The sequence below is a fragment of the Priapulus caudatus genome, unplaced genomic scaffold (assembly GCF_000485595.1).
Source record: "Priapulus caudatus unplaced genomic scaffold, Priapulus_caudatus-5.0.1 Scaffold191, whole genome shotgun sequence".
NCBI lineage: Eukaryota > Metazoa > Priapulida > Priapulimorpha > Priapulimorphida > Priapulidae > Priapulus > Priapulus caudatus.
This window is the reverse complement of record NW_014577252.1, coordinates 1-14,576: the sequence shown is the minus strand read 5'-3', so window position 1 is coordinate 14,576 and position 14,576 is coordinate 1. Positions and strand designations below refer to the sequence as shown.

At 42.2% G+C, this 14,576-nt stretch overlaps 1 protein-coding gene across 2 annotated transcripts; it reads right to left on the bottom strand.

The window, feature by feature from the left end:
- Positions 1 to 2,941: 2,941 nt before the first annotated feature.
- LOC106807034 lies at positions 2,942 to 13,906 on the bottom strand. 2 transcript variants are annotated; one of them, XM_014809248.1, is made up of 13 exons: positions 13,688 to 13,906; positions 10,425 to 10,525; positions 8,700 to 8,791; positions 8,236 to 8,305; positions 7,756 to 7,959; positions 7,001 to 7,191; positions 6,813 to 6,889; positions 5,926 to 6,137; positions 5,102 to 5,349; positions 4,686 to 4,807; positions 4,385 to 4,539; positions 3,839 to 3,939; positions 2,942 to 3,513 (listed from the first exon to the last, which is right to left on the bottom strand). In XM_014809248.1, exons 1-13 carry the CDS (start codon positions 13,849 to 13,851, stop codon positions 3,439 to 3,441), a joined length of 1,812 nt encoding a protein of 603 aa, XP_014664734.1. In that variant the 5' UTR covers positions 13,852 to 13,906; the 3' UTR covers positions 2,942 to 3,438. The 2 variants fall into 2 exon arrangements, with proteins under 2 accessions (XP_014664734.1, XP_014664735.1); XM_014809249.1 differs by having other exon boundaries at positions 7,756 to 7,953.
- Between the last annotated feature and the right edge of the window lie 670 nt (positions 13,907 to 14,576).

Genomic DNA, 14,576 nt, shown 5'->3' with positions numbered 1-14,576 from the left:
GATACTATCAGAGCGATGACATCAGTGCTGAAACTTGAATGCCATTAATAGCCACATCGTGACCGCTTGGGTTTCTAACTGCGTAGTAAAGGCATGGCCCAATCACCAGCCAGCCTTTCGGCCATGTGACCCTGGTTTGATATCAAGTTCGATATAAAATCTATTCACAGCTGGGCTCAGAATCGTATCATCACCAGCATTCAGAACTATCAAACTTCGAGCGCTAGAAGCATCATCAGCGTCAACGTCGTCAGCAGCAACAGCAGTGGCAGAGCAACAGCATTAGCATCAGCGTCAGCGTAGCCATCGTCAACGTCGACTGCAATACCATCAACAGCAGCAGCAGCCCATCGCCATAGGAACTTACCATAGAGACTATAGAACGCGTAGGAACACGCTGAATCTATTCTTAGCGAAGAATTAGCAAAGAATGACCTCGCGGCAGCGGCAGCGTAGCAGCGCAGCAGCCAGCGCTTATACATCGAAGCATGGACGCCGTTCTCATGTAAGTACAACACTCACTGAATTGTGCCCAGCAATCCCTTACCATTAACGTAATGTAATTGAATAATAGTAATTTTTAATATCGAGTAAGCCGTCATGCAACCTATTGCCTAATCCTACCCCGCTATGGAGCCCACCACTACTGCCGTCCATCACCCTGAATCTCCAATGACACACAGTGAGGTTGAAGCGAAACTAAACAGCGAAGATCCGATGCCGGAATTTCAACAAAAGTTGAAAGAGGAAAAGAAAACGGAGGACGAGGAATTTTCGAATTCACATGGCTTCGCACGCGGACTCCAACCAGAGCGCATCACCGGTGCAACCGAGTCCAGTGGAGAGCTTATGTTTTTGATGAAGTGGAAAGGCAGCAATGGGGTAAATTTGGTCCCAGCCTGACAAGCAAATATTAAGTGCCCCCAGATTGTAATCAAATTCTACGAGGAGAGAGTAACCTGGCTCACGAATAATGAAGATGAAAGCGATGTGTAATTGCGATCATCACCGCAACAGTAAGCAAGCCGTATGGCAAGTCAAGGTGTGGCGATCAAGCCACCATTGCAATCACGCTACTATCAGATTCTACCGTATGCGCAGCCGCCACCAAAGTGAATGCAGATTCAACCAGCGATGTGGAGGCAGTCTACACGCCCTGCCTACCAAAATAGCACAGCGAGGCAGCCACAGAGACAGCAGCCATTCAAACAGTTTGAAAAGATAAATATTCTCTCAATAGCCCTATCTTGTAGGCAGTCCTTTATCTGTGTGTAACAGTTATATATTAAAAAAAGACGAGACGTACAACATGCAAGTGTACAGCCACAAGCCTTGACATGGAAGAAGATTTATTGTAGGATACGGACGGTGAACAAGATTCGCAACCGTCCAGGAAAAGAAAGGTAGACGGGAATAAGTCAGATTCCCCAGTAGAGGCAGTTAAAAAGAGAAAGATTAACTGCGCAAATATAAATGTTATAACCACGGCAGTGTAGCGAGCAGTGCTAACTGCACAGGGAGAGATAAACGTTATAACAACGGCAGTGTAGCGAGTAGAGCTAACTGCACAGGGAGACAACGACGGCTCTAACAAAGACGCATTTGATTGCGCCCACTGTACAGAAGCCACTAGGATACGCCGCAGCAAGGCAGGGCCAGAGTTAAAAAAACCCTGGTGAGTGCATCGATGAGACGTTGAGAGATCCTTTGTATCTCCTTCCATTGTGTCCGTGCCCCTTCTTTACAATGACACCCTTTTCGTGAAGGCTTGAATTTGTCACTATGCGTAAGATTAGTGCTGAGCGCGCGAGTGAGTGTTGTACAAGCATGCAATATCGGGCATCAAGTCGGTATTGAATAACACAATAATCACTAGTTATGATTCCGCCGCTTCTCCGCTGTAGCCGGTTCTCTGCGAATATATATTGCTTCTCTGATCTGTCTGCAGATCAGAAACGATCCTTTCTAGACACAAAGATTGTGAGCAGAGAAGATGGAACGTTAAAAACCATGGTCTACAGGAAGAAGACCCATACCAATCAGTATCTGAACTTTCAATCTCACCACCGGATAACTCACAAACTGGGAGTCGTCCGCACACTACTAGATAGAGCTAACACCGTTGTAACAGAACCGGAAGACATACGCGCCGAGGAACAAGAGATTCGACACGCACTTCGAAATTGCGGCTAGCCTAACTGGACATTCGAAGACACAAAACAGAAAATAGAAACAAAGGCGTCCAACAACAAATTGAAAAAGAAGGAGAACGACCAGAAAACAAAAAATAGGGGGTTGGTCATCATTCCTTACATCAAGGGCATGTCCGAGAGGTTAGCCCGCACCTTAAGGACATTCAACATCTCTTCAGCATTTAAACCCCATAAGACCATCAGGAATATCCTAGTACATCCAAAAGACAAAATAGAAAACAAAAATACAACAGGCTGTGTACCGTATCGCTTGCTCGAATTGTGATAGCGTGTACCTTGGGGAAACGGGCAGGAAATTTGGAACATGTTTAAAAGAACACATGACTGATGTCAACACTCATACAAAAGGAACCAGCAAACGTGCGACTCGTGCGGCCACTTCAGGACAACAGCATAAGTCAGCCATAACATAACAGATGGTTGACCAAAACCATCTGCCAATCTGGAAAGAGGCCAATGTGATGTCAAAAGAATCGTTTCCGAGACGCAGACAGATCAGAGAAGCAATATATATTCGCAGAGAACTGGCTACAATGAATAGAGATGAGGGGTCGTACCACCTATCCCACATATATGACAACATCCTCAGAACTGCACCTGCTCGAGAGGACCGCAGACTGGGGGCCGACCAAAAGTGACCAGGTTCGAACGTCCGTTTCCAGTGCTGCCATCTACCTGGAAACATCAGATCTGAGGAAGTCTATCGGAAAGATGGATGAAAATTTTGTCAGTGTAAGTTATTTTTAACTTAATTTGGATCTAACTGGGATAAACTTTATTAGCATGTGAACTATAAAGATCCAATCAAATATCATACTACTTATGCAAAGCCTAATTTCTATTGAATATAATATTAGCCTTAAGTAGATTAATCTTACTAATTTACTTTAAAAAAACAACCAGAAATGAATAAAAACTTTGTGTTTTTGTTTTTATGCACCCCCGATCCCACGAGCATGGTTATCACCATAATAGCTGTTCACAGACGAAGCCTCCATCGAAAGCCAATGATTGCTGAACGCATGAAATGGCTGCGGACAATCGATGTACTGATTACGGACATAAAGATCTGGCCTGACGGATGCGATGGCTACAGATGCTGGACACAGTCACTACAACTTATTACACGCAATTCCTTAAGACATCGCATACAACACGACCGAAGACCATGATTCGTAGGATGATCCGATGACAATTGGATCATAACGCTGCCGGATGAGATCTGTTAGGCGCTAGTGTTTATGACCATGTGTCGTCTGCCTGGCAGGCTGCTGTATGCCTTGACCTCAATAATATGCGACTAAAATAGAAAAAATGCAATAGTGAGAGACACAACGATCTAGAACATCACAGCAAAGTATGCCACCCCCCCCTCACACCTCACCTGCGCCACGATACCACACTGCATCATTCCCATAGCGTCAGATAAACAACTTAACGTGTACCAGCCCAAGTCACATGCAAATTAGAGCAACGCTACAAGTGCACACATAGACAAGGGCGGCACCTAAGTTTTTCAATAGAAATGTTAGAAACTTACCACCTATTATGCGAACCGAATTACTGACATGTTAACCAATACGGTTACAGTTATAAGCTCATGGAGCTACAGCTTTTATACTTACAGTCTCATTGGCAGCATGTCGGACCAGTTCTACTCTGATACCTGGGGTATTCATCATGTCACGCATCACGTGCCTGACGATATTGTTATTCTCACTTACATCTGCAGTAGTAACATGGAAACCATATACTAGTCACCAGTCATCCCATGCTGTTATAAAGAGGGTACATCTGCTCGCATGTCTAGAAGTGATCCAGTATGTGCGTGCATCGCATGTACACGTGCGCATGCAACAGCAAGCACACGTGAATGTTAGGATAGTTACCTACGCCCAACGAAGTTGGAGGAGGTTATGTTTTCGCTCTCGTGTGTTCGCGCGATCGATATTAGCGCGTCGAGTCAAGCCAGCCAGCCAGCCAGCCACAGCCAGCTCCAGCAGCAGTCAGCAGCAGCCAACAGCGAGCGGCAAGCGGCAGGAATGGTGCTTACAGAAATCACAACTTTATGAAGCAATAGAATGTAGGAGGAATATAACAACACCTTTAGATAGGGTGAGAGGGTCGATCTTACATGCACTTTTAGCACAGGAGCAGATTATGTAGCTTACCTGCCAACTTGAAGGGTACCGCCAAAGGTCTAATCTGCTTGATAAAGTGGATGGGAATGCTTATTAGCTCAGATCGTGGCAATACTGCAGTGTTTCCATAGTCAATGTAAAACACTTCAGTTCTGTCTCCTGGCAGTGCCCGTATAGGGTATGCTCTGCAATAAACAGAAACAGCATAACAGAAAACAAAACGCACTCTCTGGGCAGGGTGCACGCCAGTGAGCATGATGCTATCAAGAACGTGTAAGATGAGAGAAAATATGACATGCAGGTCTGGTGAGCATGGAGCTAACAGAATTACCTGAACCACGCATCCATGTAGGGGGCAGCGCAAAATTTCACATTTTTGGGGAGAGGCTTTTCATGCAGCATATTTAGACCACGCTGCAAACTCAGTATTTCACTTATATCACCCATGGTTGTCTGTAACATTAAGAAAAACATTGAAAAGACACAACAAGCTTATTGCCTAAATATCTCAGTAATTTTATATTAATGCGCACCTTATCTAGAGTCAATATCCAATGTTAAGGAATCTGCCTTTTTGTTATATCACAGTATAGAATGCAATCAGCATTAAACCCTTGACATCTTTTTAGTACGTTGCATGCGTAACTAGTTCATAACTTATTTAAGAATACGACGAGAAAGTATAAATCTTATTAAGAGTACGAGTAGGTGAGCACATTACATAAAGATATGATAAAAAGTTCGTACTTCATGCATGATCTGTCCCCAAAAGTGACAGCCATCTTCGACATGAGTGATCACGACGGTAAAACTATATGGCAAGGTCTTCATGATCTTAGGGTCATAGTTCATATTATAACACTTCATCATGCCATAGTAGAACTCATCAAGCATAGTGTGAGGCACAGTGGTCTGTGTACTCTCTTGGTAGCCACCACTTGTAGGCTCATGTCTCCAATCTCCGGAAGATAATCTGGAGTGCCGGTGGCTATCACCTGAAGGCAATAAAAAAAGGTAAATGATGTTCATACCTCTTGTGTATACATTACGACTGTATTATTCATGAGAAAATTAAAAAATTAAGACAAACAAGACTCATTACAGTGTATTAAACAGTAACAATGTAGTACATAGATTATCACTGTAACATTACGTAAAGATTTATGTAAATTTTTTACAAGACTAGCTCTGATTAAATTTGTACATATGTGAGCAGGGTTAATGAATGGATCCATATGCATATGCTACACCCTTGTTCTGATTTCAAAACATGGCACCCATAACAAAATATGCACAGGAAATTTCCATCATAATATTGTTGCCAGAAGTACTGAAAATGTTGCTGTGGGTGAACATTGGTAAATGTGGAGAAAGGAGTGGGAAAATGGGGCACCAACTGCTACCGTATTGGAGTTGCTATAATAGGGGGTTGAGGTTGCTCAACATGCGCCGATGGACAGAAATTGTGTAGAAAGAAGCCGGAATGCACCTGTACAGTGATTCTACGAGGGGGGGCACACATACCGAATGCACCTGCACAGTGATTCTGCGAGGGGGGGTACACATTATACCGAATGATGCAGAATCACGCAGCTGCAGCTTCGAAACAGTTCCTGTCAAAGTATCGGGATCAATGCCACGTGCCGCGTAATTGGTATGGTGGCGAGGGGTAGGCAAGACATCACTGACTTCGATTATATGACCGCTGATCAACACGCCATCAATGGCCTGTTTCGCCAGGTACTTAGCCGTCGGGTCTCGAAATGTGATGACCGCAAAATACCTGCCAATGCACAAAAGCGTTTATCAAGGGACAATGCCATTCTAAGCGAGAACTCACCCATGAACTGAGCAGAACAACTATAACAAAAGCTATGATATCAGGTATCTCCAATACCAAAGGGTTTACAGATATCAGTTTTCTGGACATTAAGGTACCCTCCTCTAGCAACAGGGTTTTCCACTATAAATTTGATTTTGCAAATGTGTGTTTCGTCCACTATAGTTGACCAAACTCTCTTCATCTTATTTGCCACTGCTTAACCTCTCATGATAAACATGGGCTCGATCAATTAGTGCAGCTGATTTTAAAGTCAGAAATGAAATCTTTAACAACCCGAACACTTCCCTTTGGCTAATTCCAGTTAAAAATATATAAATATAATATATATATATATATATATATTATTTATATATAATATATATAAATATAAATTACATAAATAATACATCCAAAATATAAATTATGCACGCACGCATGTGCATACACACATTGTTACTCCTGGTCGTATTTCAACCAAGTTAGTAGTGTTGTAGTGAACACCACAGCATATATCCAAACTACATAAAGAACCACTGCAATCATCAGCACATCATTACATAATATACATGCAATCATCAGCTTAATTACACTTATAGCAACTGACATACGAAATGTTTTCACAGGTTACACACTTACATGTCTCCTGGTTGTTGAGGTCGATTAATTGTTATTGAAGTTGGATTATACTCTCGGAATAGATGTCGCAGCTGATCCTGATTAGAAGGAAAAAACATGAATATTTACTGTTGTTGGTGCCAACGTTTTCATACATGCTGACTAACAATATTATTACAAAACTACAAACTTACTAACTAAATTCTTACCTCACTTGTGCTGTCAGAAAGATTCGTACAAAACAGCAGCTGCTTTTCACTTGAATAGCTATCCTGTGGCCATAACGGGCCGGTATGCGGGCTCTCACTGACATTTAATTCCGCGTTGTGCTGCACGATCCGTTTATCAGTGGTTCCACCAGGTCTTCTACCGACGCTTTTTGTTTCCGACGTGTTGAGGTCTGAAACATGTATCGACATAGTATCCTGATTAATGCTTTCATATGTCTAGCAATTGAACAGGACAGCCAGGTCTAGACTGAAGCAGGAATATAGTTAAGAATAAATTACCCGGATAGTTGGCAATATACAGTAATGCATTCACAGGATGCGAAATTAACGGGAGTCTGGAGTCAAATACTCCCCGATTTACTGTCGGGCTCCCCGATTTTACATATGCAGGAGTCTGTGTGACTCCCTGAAAATTCTGCCATATTACCTAGTTCGTTCCAGAGCCGTAAATAAGCCAAAATACCATATTTTTTTTAGCTAATATCCAAAGAAAATTTGGCAGACGTGCAACTGCATGAATCTTAAAAATAAGCACATGCGTTATTGTTAATAACTCCCTCATTTTGCTGCGGACTCCCTCATTTTGAAGGTAAGGAGTCCGTTGGACTCCCTTGTTAAAAAGTTAATTTCTACCCGTCTTCCCATGTCAGAATTATTACGCTGTGCCCAGCACATGCATGCAAAAATGCACAACACCAACCACACAGTAATGCTTCCTATTAATGGACTCTTACTCGTTGATGGAACTACATATGGCGGAGCAGCTGACTGATGGTTGGCAGTGGAGTCAGGTGAGCATGTGAAACGAGCTGGTGTGGAATTTCTGACTCCATCCCAGTTGCAGCCAGATGCACCCGCGTTGTCCGCCTCTTCTTCGGATAATTCATCGTCACTGCTGCCGATTCTCTCCAGACCTGGAGGCCCGTCGCTATCTGTACCTATCATATGGGTGATATACCATATACCCATATACAGCGATCAAAAATTCAACGAAATATAATAAGCATCACTCGAAGTCAACGGATATTTTTCAATGCGAAATTCACTCAGCCACTTAACACTCGTGCCATCACTGTCTCTTCTACGTGCACTTTGAACGAGCAAAACAGGTCGATGGGAACGCAGTAACGACACGAGTGATGAAAACATCACACGAAAGAAATTGAACTCAAGCACTTCCAGCAAAAGCCATACAGAGGGCAATTTTGACGCACCATCATGGCTTTCGTAGTCGACTCCATTGAGACCTGTGACGACTTGTCTTGGTGCGTTTTCAGAGACCAGCTTCATGTAAGAGAAGCATGGAAGCAGATCAACTTTAACAGTACCTAATTATTAAATATGCAACCTTGTCTCAATTGTAGTTACATGCATTACCATCCTCATTAAAAATCTCTCTTCTGAAAATCTGCATTGTTATAGTGTTATTCAACATATAGTTTAATTAACTTAAAACCCCATTTACTTATTAAGCCCAGCTTATCATGGCTCTTCTGAAAAATTAGCAACTCTAATACAATTCTAGACGGCATCGTTATCAGGCACATAACACTGTTAGACTTATATCAGTTAGACGCAGTTCAAACATGAACAGGAATATGCCTAAAATTAGATACAATGACAGTGATTATAATATTAGCGTGAAATAACAGAGCTTCCAATAAAGGAAGACATTTACCTCCTGTGTTGGAGTATATTTCGTCTTGCCAATCGCAGGTGATGTTTGTGGTCTTTTGTAGTCTTTTCTATTTTCTCTATAGTTTGGCTGGCCTGTGTTAACGTTATGTGATACATTACAGCACATCAGACTGATAACACAACATATTAATGACTCTATGCCATTTATCAAGAGTAAAGAAAAACTTGGTTTAAAAAACAAAATTAAAAACATTTCTTTTATTTACTTTTTACGTTACACATCTACAATACTTGCAAACCAACAATCCACGTGTGTTAATCAATAGTAGAGGACTGACTATTTTATAACATTAGTTCCACTATTAGTAAACAAAGTCTGGGTGAAAAGATATTTTCCCAATAGCAGCTATTCGTGTATAAAACAAGTGCCGCGGAGCGACAGCGCTCATCTAACGTCTACTGCGGTGACTCTGTGGTGGAGTGGTGGGATTCTAGTAAACCCTGTTAGTCCCAAATGTGTTCACATACACGCCGAAACAGTGGAATGCACAGGGATGGTATCAGGAACCTTCTCAAAGGAATGTTCGTTGGGATCGTTATGAAAGTTGCCACGAGATGGCGCATATGTTTAAGTGTCTTCAGATTAAAGATGGAAGCTCCCATCGTACGTAGTAGCAACAACTATTTGCAAGACAGAATAGGTAAGCACTCATCCATTTACCTACGCAAGCCTACAGGCTGCAATAGAGAGCTGCCACCTGTAACCAATTAACGCAGGCAAAAACTACACAGTACCAATAACACATGCACTGGCAGTAGCCACTGGCAGTGGCATACGTTACATGTAACATACTGACAGTACAGAATGCCATAGAAATTATACGATTTAAGGAGCATAAACCTTCTTTAACCAAATTTAGCTTTTGAAATTTCACTGTGACATTGTAGCCTCATACATCCAGGCATGTATAGATTCTACTAGCAAACCCGGCAGTCAAATTCTTTCTAACAGACAGTCAACAAATCCATGTTTAACCCTCCTCTTGAGGGTCAAAAGGTTATCTGACACTTACTCTTCGCATGTCAGCAGAAGGTAGATTTCATGGTCCTTTCAATAATGCCATAAAAATGCTAGGTCACCGCTGAAACAAAAAAGTTTTTCAATTGCTCCGTCAGACCATGTCCTCAGAAAATGTCTAAAATCTGCCCTGTGCCCATTGACCTTTGACCTGTGACCTCCAATTTCGGCACAGTGATGGCTTTTCCTACCATGATGCTATACACCGACTATCACGAGCCTAGGTCGAGCCGTTTAGATTTGTGCCGCAATTCTGCATTTCCTCCCTATACCTTAAGTTAAGGAGTGAATGTTCCCCCTTCTTTTACACCTCTTGACCTTTGACCTTTGACCCCCAGCTTCGACATCCCAACTCGTTTTGACGATCCCCCCCAATGTGCCGAATATCGTGACCGTACGTCGAGCGGTTAAGATTTGTGCCCAACTGTTGACAGACGCACGGACGGACGGACGGACGGACGGACGATCAAGCGATTCTACAAGCTGCATCTGACTATGTCAGATGAGCTAATAAAATGGTAGGCACTGTTATCATATCTCAATTCATTAGGCACAGTATAGTTACAAAGAAAATTTAATATTAAAAAGGTGACTCTTTTTGATTGTAAATGAGTGAATTACGAGTACATGAAGATGCCATGATGACAATTATAGACCTACTTTGCAGACGATATGTCAAAACCATACCTTGTTGCCGTTCATGTCCTTTGGAGACTATATAATTTGAACCCAATATATTCAAAGCAGCTTCAGCTTCAGCCACGGTGCCATATCTCACAAACACATAGCTGAAACAACCAGGATAGATACGCTGTATTAATTAAAGGTACACATTGAAGATGCAATTTGACAGTGTAATGTGCGATGTTCAGGACAGGTTCCAAAGTTATACCATTATTCAAAAAGGTGCAGATGCCATGCGTGCTGTTAGACAGCTCATGGCTGTTGATAGATGTGTCATGTATGCTGACAGAAACGCCATGGGTGCTGTTCGACGCGTCACTGTAACCGTGCTAGTACAGGTTGTGTGTCATTTCCAGATACCAAGAGCAGCTGTCACCAGGCTAGCATGGCTGAGCCACCACGACTCAGTTATCTTTGCCTCCATGATCAGGCCTGTGGGTCCTAGCCCCATGGGAAACCATGTATAACACACGACATGCTCGGTTACTCCCAAACATCGTGTAACATACAGGTTTCAAATACTGGCATGTTCCTACTACCTATAGTGTTTTATTGAATGTGGGTATTATCTATACACAGAAATCTTATCTGTGCCCCATAGATCAATGAATTGACTTGTGCATCTGTGCTTCGTTTACGTCATAGTTGCAACCCATGTCAGAGTGCTGTCACCAGTGGCGTAGTTAGAGGGGGGGCAAAAGGGGCCATGGCTCCCCTGTTAATCCGAAAGTAAAAAAAAATAAAAATAAAAGAATTGTTATACTAACAAGAGCCGCAGAGCGTCTGGGCTCATCTGAGGTCTGTTGCTACGATTATAAACGTAAAATTTCAGTCGTGCGTAGTACCACATTTGTTAGGCGCAGATATGCAGGGTGTGGGTGGAGGGTGGGGGGAGGGGGCTCTAATAGCAAAAGCAGTTCACTCCTTTGTTAACAGTCAACAAATCCATGTTTAACCCTCCTCTTGAGGGTCACAAAGGTTACCACACTTACTCTTCGCATGTCAGCAGAAGGGACATTTCATGGTCCTTTCAATAAAGCCAATAAAAATGCTAGGTCACCGCTGAAACAAAAAAGTTTTTCAATCGCTCCGTCAGACCATGTCCTCAGAAAATGTCTAAAATCTGCCCTGTGCCCATTGACCTTTGACCTGACCTCCAATTTCGGCACAGTGATGGCTTTTCCTACCATGATGCTATACACGACTATCACGAGCCTAGGTCGAGCCGTTTAGATTTGTGCGCAATTCTGCATTTCCCCGTATACCTTAAGTTAAGAGTGAATGTTCCCCCTTATTTTACACCTCTTGACCTTTGACCTTTGACCCCCAGCTTCGACATCCCAACTCGTTTTCGATTACCCCCCACGTCCCGAATATCGTGACCGTACGTCGAGCGGTTAAGATTTGTGCCCAACTGTTGACGGACGGACGCACGGACGGACGCACAGACGGACGCACGGACGCACGGACGATCATGCGATTCTACAAGCTGCATCTGACTATGTCAGATGAGCTAAAAAGAGAATTGTCGTAGTCGTAGTCGTCGTCGTACTCAAACGTGCCTCAAATACCATCTCCTGCGATCTACATTTTCAAAATTTTCTGGGAGATGACCACCATACCCCACGCCTGTTTTTCACCACCCTCCGTGGAATCCTGAATCCGCCACTGAACAGTTAGTGTTACATATCTTGGGATCAGAGAACAATGAACAAAAATGTCGCCTCTTTGCATGGCGCCCAAAACAAAGATTGCAGAGCCGAGAGGTGGGAGAGCGCAGGGTGTGGAAAGGGAGGCAGAGGAACCATTAAAATATTAAGTCATCCACTATTTTGCGCAGTTCGCTGTTTTTGGCCCCCCTGTTAAAAAATCCTGGCTACGCCACTGGCTGTCACCATTTTGACAGTATTTCGATAAAGACTACAACACACACCTCTGTCAGTCATGAAACAATAGAACACCATGGAAGTAATGGTGGTATACTGATCCCACGTGAGCTCCCAGCCTCCCACTTTATTGCAGCCATAATGTGTAAACGCACAACAGTATCACCATTAGCCTTCCATAATCATGTCTTGGTTAGTTTAAGGCATACAAGTTTTTTCGATAGTCGGACACATGACCAGATGTACAAATACTGGTGATTAAACTACTTTTGTATTACTGCATTCTATGCTAGAAAGTACCCATTTTTTAGACGCTAACAGCATTAACACATCTACTGGTTGTGTGCAAACAAAAAGGCCACTATCGAGTATAACAAACCCAGTCTGGTGGCAAATAAATTATTGTCAGAAACATCCTAAAGATATGGGTAAAGTTTATAATATTAGAATACGTTTGACTGATGTTAAAGCTGCTTTCCCCTGATATCCACAATGTCTCGACTAAAAGTAGTGTTCAACACAAACATATTGTGCATACAAATATTTTCATCAGATAGATCCAACATAAAAGCTTTCGTGTTCAAACCTTGCATTCTCACGTTTACATCTGCCTAAGCATTCCACGCTTTTTTGCGTTATATTGACATAAGGCTCTGCGTGACTCGACTTCTATGCATATAAATCTGAGGGTCGTTAGAGCATGCAATGTAGTACAAATTAATCCACAACTCATATAACTTTGCTTTTGCTATTATCTATTAAGGAAAGGAAGTTTGAGAAAAATGTTATTATTTTCTAAATGCTAGTTTATCATGAGGTTTTCTTAAAAAGCGGTTAATTTCGTTGTTGTACAAAACTACTATCCAGAACTAAACTAAATTTTTTGAACAAACGATCATGATTTTCAACATTTTTATGTTGTAATCAAAAACTGGTAGTTTGTCTACAATCACTTATGACAGCTTTTCTTCGGAAAAATGCAGTTTTAAGATACGAGAATAGTGTTGAGAGAAACATATCAGAACTACAAGCAAACTTACGATAACAGTAATTTGCTGTCACAAGGCTGCTGATGGGTTAAGAATCAACCACAAAACTCAAATTCAAATACATTTATACTGCATGACTGGAAGACATGCATCTTAATTATAATAGTAAAGTCCAGTACACAAGGACGATATGTGGTCACCCGGCCCTCACGTGCAACTGCTCTATCGCTCAGCATCAGTTTCCACTGAGCGATCGAACATATCGCTATCACAACGCAGTTGCAGTGAGTAGCACACGGGCAACTTTTGGTTGCATGCAACGATCTCACAGGTGCCAGAAAACTACTGTATATGCATGGCCAGTTATTCACTCTGAGGCTGATACACCTACCTTTGAATTTGGTTTATTTCACGTATGTTGCCAACGGTGCAAAAATCACTCCTGATTTCATCCACAGTAATGGGTGTAGAGCAGGTAATGCAAACGGTATACAATCCCTTCATGTTCGGGTACCAAACATCCATGTCTGTGCCATGCGCTTTCTGTTTTGCCATGTTGTCATCTGCCCTGGGCGCATTTGGTGTGGCTGTTCTTACACTGCCTATTTTCATGCATGAAACACAAAATGAAATGATAAGTTTGCATTAGTAACTGAGAACAATATAGCAAATGCACTAACAGGACACCCATAATCATAGTAGAACACCCACATTAATTCATGCAGGGCCATCTTCAAAATTCTTATAGGAAATAAACTCCCTACTCAGAATATCGGATAACATTTAAGCACAAGTTTGTTAAAATCAATCACGGTACATACCGTTAGTTTGTTTTCCCATTTGACGTTGCAAATAGGAAATGGGTTTCTGACCTATTTCCTATTTTTAAAATGAAAATAGAAAATAGGAAATGGGTTTCTGATCTGTTAGTTTGTTTTCCCATTTGACGTTGCAAATAGGAAATGGGTTTCTGACCTATTTCCTATTTTTAAGCTGAAAATCGAAAATAGGAAATAGGAAATGGGTTTCTGACCTATTTCCTATTTTTAAGCTGAAAATCGAAAATGGGAAATAGGAAATGGGTTTCGGAAGCCCGTTTCCTCATTTGAGTTCTTACCACGCAAATTCAGACGAAGCAATGGCATTTGGCTACAAGGATTCGGACGACACGATGCGCGCTCGGGAACAGTACAAGCTCAAGATGGCTGCTCCGTCGTTTCCGTTGTGTAACGGTTATTGCAAAGTGTTCTTACGTCTTTCTTTGATAGCACGCTCGAGCT

Coding starts and splice junctions, on each gene's coding strand:
- LOC106807034 (XM_014809248.1), bottom strand. CDS start 13,851: ATGGCAAAACAGAAAGCGCATGGCACAGACATGGATGTTTGGTACCCG. Junction 6,138..6,812: donor CCTCAACAACCAGGAGACAT/GTAAGTGTGTAA, acceptor GTGCATTGGCAG/GTATTTTGCGGTCATCACAT. Junction 4,540..4,685: donor TACATGGATGCGTGGTTCAG/GTAATTCTGTTA, acceptor TGTTTATTGCAG/AGCATACCCTATACGGGCAC.